We start from the raw sequence: 16,084 nt of genomic DNA on the forward strand, positions 1-16,084 counted from the left end.
CCGGGTCTTTTCACTTTCCACTGACACTGATGTTGACCAGCAGGGGTTGGGGGTTTAATTCCAGGCCCGTAGTGACCTCTGCAGTAACCGTGAAACAGAGAACAACCACAAAAACTCAATGTAATTAAACCCCTCACCACAACAGCTGATTAAATGGTTGTGTCTTTACCAGAGGGACAAAGACATTTTCCTTTTTCCTCTTTCAAACTCTTAAAATACCTGCTTATTTAAAGTGACATAACATTATTCATATTATAATCTAAGGACATTGCAAAAGGCAATAACAGAGTAAACTATGCATGTTTTGTAACTTAACAGCAACGCTCAGTGTACAGCATGAGTCTGTCACTATACCTGTGCTGGCTTTTGCAGTGCTTCTTCTATTAACAGAGTTTTATACTCAACATAGTTTAGTGAATTCATCCCTATTCATCCACTCACTCTTAATCTTCTATTTCTATCTTATTGCAGTCATATAGATAAATAAACCATGAGGGCTTATAGCGAGCGTCATCGATCGTTAACCATCTTTAAACTCAGCACGCTGAGTTCAGGTTTTATACCTTTAACTGCTTTTTCTTCAAGCTTTTACTGGATAATAGACTTTTGTAGAGATTTATAGTAAATTCTGTAGGTGCTATTTAGCTGAAGTTGTGTGAGTGTGTGTTTTAGCTTCTTGTGTTGATCGATGATAGTGGATGAGTGGTGGATGGATGAGAGTATACTAACTAAAAGTGTGAGTGAGTGAATCCGACCAGAAGCATTAGTTTGCAGAATGACATCCCTCCGTGCTCCTCCCGTTGCTGGATAAGCTGAATGGTCCTGACACCTCAACAATGCAGCGGTTTACGGGCCTGCCCACACCCTGCTCCACCCTGTTTGCTCTGCCTCTGATTTTTAATGACAAAATGTATTGAAACAATCGGCTCGACTCTCCCCTCAATCCACCGGCATAGTGGAGGGAGCTTATGCGGTTCCGGTCCCCAGGATTTCAGACGGCTAACAAAACAGCTGTTACTCGCGCTCGACTGGCTGGCTGCAATGCTTTTCAGCCCCACAGGAAAGAGGCTGTGCGAGTCAGCCAGGCTGAATGAGGTGGCACGGCCACGGTCGTCTGTTCACCTCCTAACACATTAGCACCACATCAGTCAAGGCCAGAAGTTCTTGTTTCCCATATCAGCGTTTTATCCAGCAGGCCTCAGCCATATTGTCTCTGTGCCTTCTGGTTTGATAGTGACCTTAAAGAGGAAAAACACAAAAACACTCAATCAGGGTGCAAACCACATGCTTCATGTTCCGGTCAAATATGTTTATAAAATGCCCAATAAAGAACTGTGTGAGTGACAAACAGCTTTTTGTAATGATTTTAATAAGGAGGCCAATAAACTCCAGATGTGACATGAAACGCAAGAGGCATTAAAAGGATACTCAGATTTTATTGGTAAAAATAGAAAAAAACAAACCGTCCATATTTGTAAGTGATGCAGACTTTGTTTTAGCCACAGGACAATAAACTTAAATTAGCTGTATTTCAAGTCATAACTACACTTTTTTTAGGAAAGCAATGAGCTGCTCCTTGTTACCGAAAGCACCATTAAGACAACTGGAAACAATCTCCTTCATCTAACGCTTCCAATGTACTATCTACCATCAACTTCCACATATCTACTCATGTACAATGGTTTTACCGCCTGTGAGCTACTTTGAGTTGTGAAGCATCGCGTCGAGATTGACGATCGGAGCTACTCGGGTAATAAAACACACAGAGTATTTACAACTTTAGGAACTTTGATCAAAGACATAAATTCCCAATAATTTATAACTCTCAAATCTGAATACAATGACATTAGAAAACACTGGTAAATAGCAACTTTGTTTCCCATCTATAAATGACATAAAGTGCCACGTTCCTCATATAAAAATATACTCTTCAAATTGTTTTGTAAGTTATATAAAGCCTAAATAAACATTTCTGAATACATTAAGGGTGCCGTCCAAAAATAGCTGTGAGGACTTTGATCCTCTCGTACCCCCTTCTGTGTGGTTAGGGCACATGCCATCCACCCAGGCAGGCCTAAACCGCGCTGGAAGGCCTTGTGTAAGCAGAGGCCACCATGTGGAATTCCACGTCTCCGCTGCTCATGGGAACGTTGGCTGTATCTGAACCTGATTGCACCTCTATGGAGTTCCACTGAGGCTTACACGCTGTTCTCAGAAGTCAAGAGCCCCTCCGAAAAAAACAAAACAATGAAAACAGTCAGGATTTTAAGTGACGCCGAAGCTGACAAGTCGGATACTTAAAATAGCATGTCAGTGGTTTCTGCCTCTTTGGCTCTTGGTGCAACAAAAGGGGGTCTGGCCCCTGGTGGGAATACGTCCATGAGAGAGGGCCCAGGGCAGCACTCGACAGCACCAGCCCACCAGGAAAAAAAAAGGAAGAAGTGTGACTATGAGAGTGCAAAAGAAAAATAATTCAAACATAGCAAAGTACCTTTCTGACCACTGATAAAGTGAATGAAAAAAGGGATTTAGCTGCAGCTTGAAAAACGGATCTGCAGCAACTGAAGATCATTAACGAAAGGAAAAATAGTTTGCTATCCATCCTAAGACTTATAAGACATAAATAATCTTGTTTTATTTTCAGTGTTCAAACAAAATACAGTGTGAGCGTACAGTTAAAATATTCCACCGCCACCTTTTCAATATTCGTCAGGAGCCGGATCTCCTCAGAGCACTTTGCTTCCAGTTAGCGTGTATCCGCTCTTTTCTCTCACTCGTGCACGATGTCTGTAAGTGATGTGTTTGCAGGATGTTGCTTTTTTCTGGGAAAGAGGAGATTGAATCCCCTCACCTGCAACGCGTTTTTTCGCTTCATGTCACAGTCACATGTTTTGGACACGCTCTCCAGACTTCATGTTCCATTTCACGCGTGTCTTTCCTTTTTTTTGAAGAATTCCAAATAGGATGTAAAAATGTGCAAAATGTTGAATAAATACTTCCAAGTCCTTCACTTCAAATTCCACTTCGTCGTATCCCCCTGACCTTCGACCCCTTGTCTGTTTCCCATCCTCAGCCACTGTCCGTCTCTCTCGTTCCCTACTTGCAGGTGAAAACCTCAGATTTCTCACTGCAGGTGTTGCACTTGACGAAGCAGCACCAGTGGAACTTGCAGTTGCACTGCCACACACGCGTGTAGTGGTGTGTGTTGTAACCCCGGCCGCAGCACATCACATTGCAGCTGTCTGTGTGGGTCGAGGTGCCGTTGCACAGCCTGCCCCTCGTCCCCGTGCTCCCCGTCGCCGTGTCCTCCTCGCAGTAGTTGGGCGAGCGCTCCAGGTAGACCAGGTCCGTGTCTGTGGGCTTCTGGTAGCCCCGGGCCTCTTTGAGACGCAGGAAGGACGGCTGGCGGAGCCGCGAGGCCCGAACAGGCTCCACTTGAACCGCTTCGCTGTAGCGCTCCTTCAGCAGGTAGCCAATCTCTCTGAACTTTGGTAGGGTGATCCAGCAGGTCTTAGTGGTGCAAGAACCGGAAACGCCATGACACTTGCACTCGAGCTTCATCCTCTCCTCCAGGATCTGATCACAGAAAGAGTACAGGGTAGGTCAGAATAAAGTAAAATAGCTTGTTCTCGTTCTGCTGAAATTGTCATTTTGAGTTTGCGTTCATGGCTCGAATTTGAAACGGTTAACAGTAAACACATATCCTTGTAATCTGGCTTTCTGCAGGCATTTTGACTTTCAGCACGCTAACCAGATGCCAACTTTGTGTCAGAGACCTGGGGAAAATAACTCATTCCCCAAAGCTGGAGTCTCTAATTAGCTTTACCTTTCCTCAGACCACAAAGTAGCGTGACAGCCCAGAGAAAACTGACCAGAGCTGTTGTGCAACCATGCACGTATGGAGTTACACTGTGGTTTGAACCAGATTTATATTATAATGCCATGCAAAAATGTTCAGATGACAAAACTGACAGGTGACCGTTTTCCCTTGGGCCTGAGCTTGAAACGTAACCTTGTTTTTACAGCAAATTAGTTTCATTACCTTTCGCCCCGCCTCATTGTTGTGCAGGTTCATCAGCCGCCGGGCGTTTTTCTTGATCTCTCGGGCGTCAACAAAGCGCCGCGAGAACTCCACGCCGTACTTAACGTCGGCCGAGCAGCCTCCCCACTTCCAGCCCTCCTCTTGGTCGTGGTAGCCCTGCTTCTCGCGGTCGCAGCCACACTGGCTCAGGTTGCCTTGGCTACAGGCTGCCGTCACTGCGTGGGCCACTCCGGCTGCGGTGATGGCGTATGTGAACGCTGCCTCCCTGCTGCCTGGAGAGAATGGAGAAGAATCGGAGTAAATAAAAGTAACGTTATAATAACACTTGACCGAGAAGGTGTACCGGTACTTTTTTGTAGAAGTTCTAAAATCAGTAATTGTTGTACTTCCCTCAGAAAGGAACGGATTGTATACACGCCATACAGTTTTGCTGGAGACTTGGCCTGTGAAAACAGTTGTACAATGTCTTCTTGGCTTGAAACTTCACATTTTTAGCAGAAAGTCTGAGTTGGGTTTGCAGAGGTCGACAACTGAAGGGTGCCACTTAGATGCATTTCTGGAAATTGTAGACATTTCTGGACTCATTCTAGAAACTAAACTCAGACTATCTTCACTTCTGCTGCAGCCACGCTGGTATTTCTTCTTATTCTACCTAATCAGACCTCAGGGAGAAGTTAAGCTGCAGCTACTTGACTTCACCAAACCTCATTAATCAATAAGACTGATGAAGTTATAATTTCTACCGTCCAAACGTGCCACGAAACTTATTGGAGGGTGAAATATCAAAATCTGTCCACACCCACAAAGGCCTTATCTGGCAGAATCAGTGTTAATACATGTAGGTGGACTACACTACACTTTAGACTTTTAACTGTTCTGGGTTTTTAAACTGCCGTACGACCTGGGCCTTTCTATGTGGCGTTTGCATGTTCTTTCCATGTCAGCGTGGGTTTTCCCTGGGTTCTCCAGCTTCCCCCCCACAGTCCAAAGACATGCAGATTAGGTTTACTGGAGACTCTTAAGCCTGCACTGTAGGTGTGAATGTCTCTCAGTTCTGTGACACACTGCCGACCTGTCCAGGGTGTTTTCCGCCTCTCGCCCAGTGTCAGCTGGGATTAGATAAATGGTCCGGATAATCATAGCATTGTTTTACTTTGGAAAATACCTGCAAAATGCAGATATAAGTGCATTTCGTCCTGCCAAAGGATTCAAGAAGCCTTTAACTGTGCATTAGACGGCAGAGTGGGGGTTTTCTGATATAACGAGTAACTACTAGTACAATTAGTGGTGGTAGATAATTAGGGATGATAGCTGGAGTACTGATCCGGCCATGGCATTCAGAGAGAACTGTCTATCAAGCCAGTGTGGGTGAATCGCTGCAGCTTACCTAGTTCCTATTCCAACACAAATCTTTATTCAGGAAAGAAATAAGCAGTCTCTCATTAGTAGATAAACTTATGTCCGCCTGTGATAAATTGCACTGCTCCTTTAAAGAAAGATAGCCACCACTATGAATTACATGACTGAATGGAACTGGGATTGGAAGGTAGTGAATACATTTTTTCATTTTATGATGCATGTGTTATAATGATTAAAACATAGAACTAGTACTTCCCTTTCACTTGAGGAGTTTTCAGCAGAAGTACATTTACATTTATTCTGTTCTGTTCTGAATATAGTACCCTTCTGCATGTGTTTATAATCATATAATAACGTGACCGTTCTGCCTTGTTTCATACCTCTGATCTGCATCAGTGGAGTCTCTCACAGTTAGAACAGTAATAACTACAGTGAAGAAAACACAAGTGACATCTACTGGCCGACTGGAGCAGCTCTGTCTGTGCCGGCTCACGTCGAGCTGCTGCCTCTTGTTGTTTCTCATCATTGAAATTTCTCACACGGCTTAAGTGTCATTCCGCGTCCGTCTCCGGCGCTCCACGTTATTACAGCAAATGATACTGCTGCGTTACATGTTGAAATAATCTGTGGCCGGCTCTTGACTGAGATGTGCCCATTTCCAAGCCTTTTGTATGTCACCATTTGAACTTGAGAATAAACACATTTATATTTATGGCGGGGAGGAGGAGGGGGATGAATTTATTGGCACAACCATCGGTAACAGGATATCCTCTAACCAATCAGGATAATGCTGGGTCTTTGTTCTTCTCAACAGCCCAGAGTATTAATGCGTGGCGTCTCTGGTATAGAGGCGATTCTAATGGCTCCTCTCCAACCTGACAAAACTCGCTCGCTGAAACCATCGGGCCTGCGGTTCCCTCAGTCCATAACTCATAACAAACTCTGAAGTCTTCTCTCATCAGCCCCAGATCCACGACCCACTCGCGTACGTTGTATGGGGGTGCGTTTCTTAAGGAATCAGGGGTGCATGCAATAGCCAAGCAGCCATCTCCTCGCGCTGTGATTTGTTTTGATTGTACAGCAGTGCATGCTGGGTCCCATTGTTGCCATCCAGCTGCTGGAGCTGACTTCAATTAGTGGTTTTCATGAATCTCTCTGGTCTTTCTCAATCCTTAATGAGTTCACAGGCCTGGCGGGTCGATCAAATGAAGTGGCGGATGGTACGTTAGCGACACGAGCGGAGGCATGTCACTGGCTGACATCTGCTTTTTGAAAAACGGGCAAGAATGGGAAGAGGAGAGCAAATGATCCATGAAGACGCCTGACACATTCTACACCATCATCATATTTGTACAGATTCGATTAGATTTAATCTTACAGAAAAGTCTTATTCGGTAAAACTGTCTTCACGGAGAAGACGAGAGGAACAAAGTGTCTCCTCGACCTCGTTTACACGCCACAAGAGAAAAGAGACATTTCCTCTGACAAAAGAAATAAAGGGATCCAGACGTCTGCCTGCTCTTCTCCCGTGTAGACCAAAGTGATTGCTCCCAGAGCTGCTAGATTAAACATGGATCCAAACCCACAGCAAGACCGCAACAAAACAGTTCGGAGTGAAATGCAGTTTATAACCGGAGATTCACATAGGAGCGAATGGACTTCTGTGAGAAATCAGATGACCAAGAATGTTTCCTAAAACCAGGGAGATGTGTCAGTTTCTGCGTTTTACAGAGTGCGGTTATAAATCCTCTCAGTAGATGGCACACCCAGATAAGCCTGAGACACCAGGAAGTCTTCACCGTCCATTTACGGCTGTGACAGTTGTGTTGCAAGCACAGTGATGTTCCTTACATCGATTACAAACTGAGCCTCCTCTGGGGACACTAACAATGGCAGTAAACTTTTTTTTTCTGTTTTAAGTGTCTCAACAAGGCAAATAATTCATTGAGGTCGTTGCGTTTGTGGTTCCAAACAGAAATGGCTTCACTTAAAAGTTTTGCCACCCATCTCGAAAGTCTGTTTTAATGCCGCTCGGTTGTGCTGAGCTGGAGCTTTTTTCTCATGATGCCACTGACGAGATTTTACAGGAGGTCTGAGGACGACAGGCCGATGTCAAAGATGTCAGCACAGGTCTTTTGATTTCAGTCATTTGGAAATCAGGCCTGTTTTTTAAATGAAACGAAATTCAAATTTCTTTGTTTTCATTTGAGCCATTTGAGGAGGCCATCTTGGGCTCAGGGCGACACCTCTGAACGTTTTCTGACATTTTAAGGACCAAACAACAAATCGGTTAATGAAAAAAATCAACAGATTTATAGATCATGAAAGAAATCTTTAATTGCAGCTCTAGATTTAAGACACTGACCATGAACTCCAACACCTCTAGTTTGATACCAGCTAAGGTCATTTCCCATCCCGCTTTCCTCATCTTCCACACTAAAGCATCTACATGTAAAGAATCTGAATTTCAAACAGACTGACCTACTCTCAGCTCTTGTCCAAAGACGGTCCTCTCGCCCAGGGCCGAGCAGTTCCACCGGCCATAGCGGAACTGGTACTGGCACTCATTGATTCCCAGCTGGGCGCCCTCGCCAATGACGATGATTGCGTCGGGCCGAGTCTGACACAGGGCCCTCTGACGGGGGGCCAAACCCGGTATCTTGTTGCAGATGATGTTTGCACCCAGGGCTACCACCGAGGATAGTGCCCTGTATATAGAGATGACAGAAGAAAAAGAAACAGATTTTACAAGAAAATATAGATGCGATTCTGTCTGACATGTACCTGCCACCATCCTCTATATTTGCAGAAGTTTGGATTTAACTCTGTGTCCTGGTTGGACAGTCCTTGGCTGTTATTCAAGCAAAAGAAGTTATTTTTCAGTTTCAAATTCAACAAGTCCACATCAGGAGATACAGTAAAAACATTTTCTCCATCATTCATCCTTTTCCCAGATTCCATCATGTGTACTTTAATGGATCGTCATAAAAACATGCAACTGAACAACAGAAAATCATGGAAATGGGACTGAACCCACTTAATTTATTTCATCCCTTCTCCTCTGTTACAGAAAACATACATTACCACAGCTATTTTAGGTTTCCAGGACCTGCCCTTGTTATGAATGAGAGGCATGTATGGTGCAGCAATCATCCTCTTTGTGAGGGCCTGGGTCTTTTAATGTCATGAGAAAGCTTGTTACTATATGCTGCTCCTATAGAGAGAGAAACCATGAGGTTACTCTTTTCCATATGTTGCTTTATGCCAGGTGCTGCCATGACAGAGTGGCTCTGGTGCAACGTGTAAATCCAAGAGAGCAGGTTACCTCATCAGCAGCACACAAATTAGGAGATATAAAATATCATGTAGATTAAATATTGGCTTCATGCACCCAAATCTTCATTCACTGGATTTATGGCACGGTGTTAAAATAAAAAATGTAATGAGGAACAGTCTGCAGCCCTCGTCCCGTGGTATAGTCTTTGATTCCATTATGGAATAAAATGTAATTGATTGAACGACACAAATTACGCATATCCTACCAATGGCTCTGGATATTCCAACGTTTTTCCAACAGTACCAGAATCACAAGGGACATTTTTAAATATAGCAATTTACTCCAAATAGCGAGGTTAAATGTTGGCTTTAAAAGTAAAGAGACATGTTGCACGCTCTTAAGATAACATATTAACAACACTAGAACCATTTAACGCGCGATCTAACTTGACTTATCCAATTTCTCCCTGTGCGTAATTGGCCATTTTTACGCACAAGGAACAAGCATTTGCACGCGTCAGGGGACCGTCACGTAAAAAGTGACTCACGGTTAAAATAGGGCAAGTGCATTTCATAAAGAAACCTACAGGTAGCTACCGCTGGTGAGGATGAGGAAGATCTGTGGGTAGTAGACGGACAGCAGCGCGCTGCGAGAGGAGATGATGAGCATGGTTGCGCATTGAACACCGCTTTTGCTGCGCTCTTGCGGTTTGAAAAAAAAAACACGCGGATGGAGAAAAGAAAAAAAGAGGATGAATATATCCTTTTCTCTGAAGTCCAGGAGTTGGTTTGACTTGCAGTCGTCGCTCCTGCGCGCTGGTGGTGGTGGTGGTGGAGGGGGTGGTGTCTTCAGCAGCTATAGTGCAGCCGTGGCGCGCTGCGGCAGCTCCGAGCTCTGCTGTCCATGTGTGAGGAGATGAGAGGCTGCATCCCCCGGCCGAAGTGCGCGCTGCCACCTGGTCTGTGAGAGGACTGGGTGGGAGAGGGAGAGGGAGAGGGAGGGAGGGAGGGAGGGAGCCAGCAGGGTTCCGGAAGTCCGATTCTAATAAAGGAGCTGCTCACACCTCCACAAGTATCTATCTATCTATCTATCTATCTATCTATCTATCTATCTATCTATCTGTCTGTCTCTGTCTTTTTCTCTCTAATGCTCTATCTATTTCTCTATCTCTCTAACCCCCTTCATCTCTCATTCATCCATCCATCCATCTGTCCGTTGTTGAGAATCTCACCAGCACAGTTTTTATCATGTAATATATATACCCCCATATTTTACTGTTATAAGTATTGAAGTTAAAGGTTCAGTGTGTAGAATTTAGTGACATCTAGTGGTGAAGTTGCATGTTGCAGCTGAACACCCCTCACCTCACCCTCTCCTTCCAAACATGAAAGGGAACCTGTGGTAACCTTACCAGCTGATAAATGCTAATATTCATTCATATACACAACCCATAAATGCATATACATACATACATACATACATACATACATACATACATACATACATACATACATACATGCCTATGAGGAAATATTCAATAAACTTTAATATTAATTAAAAGCTAAAACCGGAAGATGAAATGTACGTTACTGACCAGTTACATGTTCTTGGCAGTAAAGATGTCAAGAGCTGAAAAGATTAGTGAACTAATTCATTAAACATACAGCAAAAAAAATATTATTTGAAGTGTCGATTCATTATTTCAGTCACTTTTCATCCCCAAAAAAAGTGAAATTATTTATTAATCTTCTGCTCACCTTTGTCTTTTATGGCAGTAAACTGAAAATATTTGCATTTTGCACCTCTGAAGAAGTCACATTGTGCTCCAGGCAATCTGTTACGACCCTAAGGATGACAAGAAGACGTGTCACAGTTATTATGATGTTATGTGTAAATAATTCCTGGTGAGAAATTCAATTTTTAATGCTCATCACTCCAACATCGGACCCTCAGTTTCTCAGTTATTGGCTCGTCAGTGGGTCAGAGGCATGTTGAAATGCTTCAGACTGTCAGTGGCTCTTTCAGCTCACATGTGCTGCTGGTGGATCACAGACAATACGCCCTCATGTGGTGGCATGAAGGAAGAATTTCAGACTCAATGTCAGTTTAATGCACCAGGTGCAGCATCTGTAGAGTTAATGTTGATCAAGTTCTGAATTACTGTCTGTCTGTCCATTACTCTATCTATCTATCTATCTATCTATCTATCTATCTATCTATCTATCTATCCATCCATCTATCTGTCACATTTTTCTATGCAGTGAACACTCTTGTTAAACCTTTACAGTCGTTGAGGTGCCCTATAGTGTAATTAGAGGAGAAGGCCGACAAGGGGACCACTAGAGGATTTGTTGCCGTTTCTTCCTTTTAAAGCTGTTCCACAGCAAACACAGGCCTGTTTGAAGTGAGCACCATGGGCGGAGACGCTCCTGTTCACTTCCATAAGGCACCTTCAAAGGACAGTTTTTATTGGTCTACTTCACAGAGTGGGCCGAGGACAAAGTGCATATTTTCCCCGCTTGTTGTTGACATTTCGGAGACTGAAAATCGAGACGTCCCAAGCTTAACTTGAGCCCAAGAAACAACCACAATGAGATAGTATTAATACAATTTGCTGCAAAATGAGACATCAGTCATGTGAACAAAAGTGAGACGCTCTCTTAGAAAAATGACCCGAGGGAAGTATTGTGGACGCAAACCTTTTCATTTAAATTCTCAGCGGCTGCCAACAGAGCGATTTGAGAGATAGCAGTGATTTTGGAGGAGAATAAAATACCGTTCATTCTTTGGCTGCTATAAGATTGGCCTGATGCTCGTGCCCACTCGGACTGTGTGTAACTGTAGCTGCAGTCACATGTACTCTGAGCTTTGGAGAATGAGAAGCAGCTTTGCCACTAAATAGCACCGTGTTGGCTGTTTAAACCTCAACATGCAGCCCTTCCAGTGGACAATTCGCAGATAATGTCTCTGGCTCGGGGGCAGCAGAGGAAGAACCCCTTTGTGTTTGTGTGTTCTCTGCGCCTTTTACTGCGTCTCTTTCTCAATCCCTCTCTCTTTCTGTCCAAATAATCCTCCTAAACCACAATTTCCAAAGCCAAGATAGCACTTAAGCAGCGTGCACTCACTGTCCTGGCGTTCACACAGCGATATCTGTTTCTTTTCATTTTTTTTTGGAGCAGGAGAAGAGGTGAACAGGGAGACATGGGAAGTGGGGAGCTGCACAGGAATTTGTTTTTACTGCCGAACACGCAGGACGTGGGATCGGTGATGACAGTGGCTGTGATACTTACAGTAATCTGTTGAGTTTTGACAGAGATGGTTTTGAAAACCTCATCCGCATTATAAGGATGAGTGACAGGGCTGGAGACAGGCAGGGAGAAGCTGGAGCTGCGATGCAGTGAGGCCTCCAACTGGAAAATAAAAACACAGATTAATAATGGTGTCTTATGGCTCTGTGGGATTTGGGGGGGCTATCTTGTGCCTGAGCCCAGAATCCTGAGTAGTTGTTAAGCAAATGGTTGTTTTTAAACATCATAGTAAACGTCTAATAATTCATCTTAAGTCATGTTTTTGTCACTGCCAGTCCCATCCTCGTGTAGTTAGTGATACAGGAGAAGGTGCTGCAGGAAAGGTTAATAGTCAAGTCAAGTTTATTTATACAGCACTTTTAAAAACAACTGCTGTTGACCAAAGTGTTGTACAATAAAAGAAGTGACAGTGCGAAATATAAGAAGAGAATAAGATAACATATAAATGAGGATAGAATGAAATAAAATAAAATAAAACCAGTAAAAAAATTACTAAAATAAAACAAATAAAAACAGTATGATTAGATGCACATCAGACTTTTGCAAAAGCTTTAAAAAAGAGAGAAGGAGCTAGAGAGATATTGTGTGAGTTCAGAGGGAGTTCCAAAATGTTGGAGCTGGATGGATGGAATTATGAAATGATGGATGGATGCTTCACAATAATTATAGGCTCATTCCCAGCCATGTCCTTTAGCTAATCATTAACTTCAATCACATTAATGAGGGATGGTTTCCATGTGTTGCAACCAATGTTTTCACCCAGCTTATAATTTTCGTTTAGTAGTTGAGTAAGATCCAAATTTGACACGTCATTCAGAATGAGTGCAAGGGATGAGCAGGACAACAGTTTGTCTTTTTCTATGTTTATTATTCCATGTAATCTGTTTGACAATTGTGCTCCAATAAGAAAAAGGTTGTAAATGAAGACCATTCTATTTTGTTCTTGTGACATGTTGTTTAGTGGCATGATCAGCAGTCAAAAGCTAAAATCCTAACCAATGTCTTCAGATTGAGATGATTCAAAGTTGACAAACAAACAACAATATTACATTGTGGGACAGAGGACGTCTGTGCCTAAAGGCCGAACATTTTACTGCAACGAGGAATAATAGATAAAAGGAAACCCAATGTTCTATTTCTATCATCATTATTTACTTAGACCATGTGAGGAAAAACATGCGAGAACACCCAAGAGCTGCCCCGCTGTTCTCTGTCACTACATGTAAATTTAGACTGCATTTAAAAAGACTACAGACAGAACCGAGACACACTATTGTCACATTATTGGTTTGAGTCTCTTCCCAGGATTTGTTGACACTGACAGAAACACAGATTAACACCAGCCTCAATCTTCAAATGTGACACTTAAGCTTGAGCTCGATGAGGAAAGACGTTTCATGAAAGGTTCTGGTCCTAACGTGGGTGTGTGATCTGTGAAGAGCCCTGATGGGTTCCATTGGGTTTAGGTCAGGCAAGTGCCCACGGGCCATTTTGTCACATAGCGACATGCAACTCAAGTGGCTTTAAAGCTTCAACCACAATTGTTCCGACTTTAATATGGCAGCACAAACACATGGGGCCTGTGTGTGTAATGGGGCGAAGGGCATGCTGGAATGAATGAGAAATCTGAGTGTGGTCGGTGAAAAACAAAAACTACACCGAGGGGGGGTTTAACGGGCAGAGAGTGTATTTATGACACAACCGAAAGAAACTACTTTGTAATCAAATCTAATTTACACTGTTCAGAGCGTCCACGAAACATGAAAAGATGACAGAGGGGAAATTGTTCCCATGTCGCGTAAGAACGGTTCCACTTTTGAGCGATTGCTGTCGTCGATTTTGGGGCGCAGATGAAGGGGTTTTCGACAATGCCACGAGGTACATAAATGTCTCGAGAGCAGAGCCCTTTTCATTTAAACAGGATTTATGTCTTCGGTGCAGAAATGCAGATTTTCGAGGAGCAAACATGTTAAAGATGTTGAGGAGAATGGATGTGCAGAGTCACCAGAGAAGGTTTGGAAAACAACCCAAGAAAGGAAAAAGTGAGAAGGAATCTATAAAGTGACACCTTCAGCTTGTTATTTATTTGAAAGTCTAAATAATACCTCGCTATTTTTCACACCTTTAGCTCCTCAGTCTGGTTTTTGAATGGCCTCCTCCATTTGCCTTTACTCACTTGTAACTGCAGAGGGAGACAAAGCACTGGAGAAGATCCCACCTTCGACCAGCCTTCTGCTTTGGGTCAAATTTATTCCTTTCACACCAACTTCACACCATCCTGTCTCTAATGGCATGAGAACAGCATCTGTAATATGTTTTCTCTAAACAGACACATCCATCACGCTTTAAATATTTTAGAGAGGATTTATCATCATGTTGCAATAATATCTTTCAGGCCCAAATTACATATTTTGCTGAGAAAATTCCTCTTTTTGCACAAATGTTCGTCTTATTGTTTAAAAATACTTAGTGTTGAGCCTAACGAGAGTTTGATGTTACCATGTGTCAGCAGATTTAGAGTCACCAGTAACATATGAAGTATTTCATTTCCAGATCCTCAAGGGGGCTCTTTACTCCTGTGTTTCACAGTACAGGAGGAGAAGCTGTACAACAGCCCTGTCACTCCCAACACTCCTCAGTGGTTCCACCATCTTGGTTCCTACCATCGAAATGTCGAAATTCAACCGTCGCATTTGTTCGTGTGAACACGGGACGCATGACGTTTATCTATGAAATCTTTTAGTGGGTATCATCAAAACACATTTTGTTCTTTGCTGGTTTCCTTAAAGCTGAAGGGTTTTTCAAACGCACAAATCCAGAACAACTGAATCTTTTTATTTCTACACTTTATTCCCCCATCGAATACATCTGCAAGGATTTGAATTCTGTGTTCTAAGTTAGAGCAAGGCTTCACAGGGGAAAGAGGGATATGTATACACTCACCTATGGACACATTGTCATATTCAGACTTGTAACTTACAAATGGAAACATCATCCAGCTATTAGTAATTGATAGTAGGATTTAAAAGCCATTAGATCTGCTGAAAGGTCCAAAGTAACGACAGAATAAAGTGCTTTTCTAAACGCTGAGTCCTGTTACACTGCAGTGCCACATTTGTCACATCAGGACATGCATGAAATATTTATGAGTAATATTAACTCAAATTAAAAATCAAATAAAAAGTTATGGTTACTAAAAAAGTAACGAGTTAGGTGTATGGGTGTGATTATATGTGGGGGTCAATAGCCCCTCACTCCTCCAAATCTGCTGTATTCTGTCCTGGTTTCTCTTAAATGCAAAACACTGTTTGGTTCAAGTCATATTTATTCATATAGCACATTCATTATCAACAGGAGATGAGCCAAATTACAATCATGGCAAAAGAAGGTATAAAATATAAGAAATGCAATGTTAGAAGTAAAATTTGTAGAAAAGAAGTTTTAGGGTCGGAACAGGACCCCAAAACCAAATTCTAAATATTTTTCTAAATGTAGTTATTTTTGTCTCTTCTATTTTGTACTCATGCATTGTATTTATTTACAGAAAAATGTGTTAAGGAAAGGTGAACCGCTGCTCGTGTGTTCTCTTTGTTGATAAATTACCTACTTTTTGTTAGGCAACTTGGTTAATTACAGACTTAATCGTTTTTTTTCATCTACACCACCAAACATTGCAGTTCCACTGCAGCTGCTGAGATCTCCAGCACAAGTTGATTTGATGTGTTAGTAATTCGTATGTGAAGAATTATTGCACTGCGGCTCTGGGAATCAAACATGTGTTGCACTTCTGTAACTTTCTATTCCCATGGAAATACTCGGCCCTTAATGGGTTAGGCATCGTCGAAACACTAGAAAAATGGCTCCCACTCACTTTTCTCTCTTCCTCGCTCACGCTCACACGCACACACACACATGTTGATGTAGCCGCGACCTCTTAACTGGTTTTTAGCAGGCTCTAATAGCTCAAATCAGAGAAAGTGAGGAGAAAAAAAACTTCTCTCAGAGTCACATCATGTTAGTGCTGACCTCGCTGATTGAGTTTGCTCACAATCACACGGGTCAAGGCTGGGGTGAGGCCCATGGATCATTTAGTTTAAT

At 42.8% G+C, this 16,084-nt stretch overlaps 1 protein-coding gene across 2 annotated transcripts; it reads right to left on the reverse strand.

Moving 5' to 3' along the window:
• Positions 1–1,420: 1,420 nt before the first annotated feature.
• Positions 1,421–9,383, reverse strand: wnt7ba (wingless-type MMTV integration site family, member 7Ba). 2 transcript variants are annotated; one of them, XM_034578605.1, is made up of 4 exons: positions 9,265–9,383; positions 7,883–8,109; positions 4,043–4,314; positions 1,421–3,576 (listed from the first exon to the last, which is right to left on the reverse strand). In XM_034578605.1, the coding sequence occupies exons 1-4, from the start codon at positions 9,345–9,347 to the stop codon at positions 3,097–3,099; spliced, it is 1,062 nt and encodes a 353-aa protein (XP_034434496.1). In that variant the 5' UTR covers positions 9,348–9,383; the 3' UTR covers positions 1,421–3,096. The 2 variants fall into 2 exon arrangements, with proteins under 2 accessions (XP_034434496.1, XP_034434495.1); XM_034578604.1 differs by lacking the exon at positions 9,265–9,383 and having other exon boundaries at positions 7,883–8,278.
• Between the last annotated feature and the right edge of the window lie 6,701 nt (positions 9,384–16,084).

Source organism: Hippoglossus hippoglossus, chromosome 23 (assembly GCF_009819705.1).
Source record: "Hippoglossus hippoglossus isolate fHipHip1 chromosome 23, fHipHip1.pri, whole genome shotgun sequence".
Lineage (NCBI taxonomy): Eukaryota > Metazoa > Chordata > Actinopteri > Pleuronectiformes > Pleuronectidae > Hippoglossus > Hippoglossus hippoglossus.

Coding starts and splice junctions, on each gene's coding strand:
- wnt7ba (XM_034578604.1), bottom strand. CDS start 8,195: ATGGTGGCAGGTACATGTCAGACAGAATCGCATCTATATTTTCTTGTA. Junction 4,315..7,882: donor TGGACAAGAGCTGAGAGTAG/GTCAGTCTGTTT, acceptor CATTCTCTCCAG/GCAGCAGGGAGGCAGCGTTC. Junction 3,577..4,042: donor ACAATGAGGCGGGGCGAAAG/GTAATGAAACTA, acceptor TTCTGTGATCAG/ATCCTGGAGGAGAGGATGAA.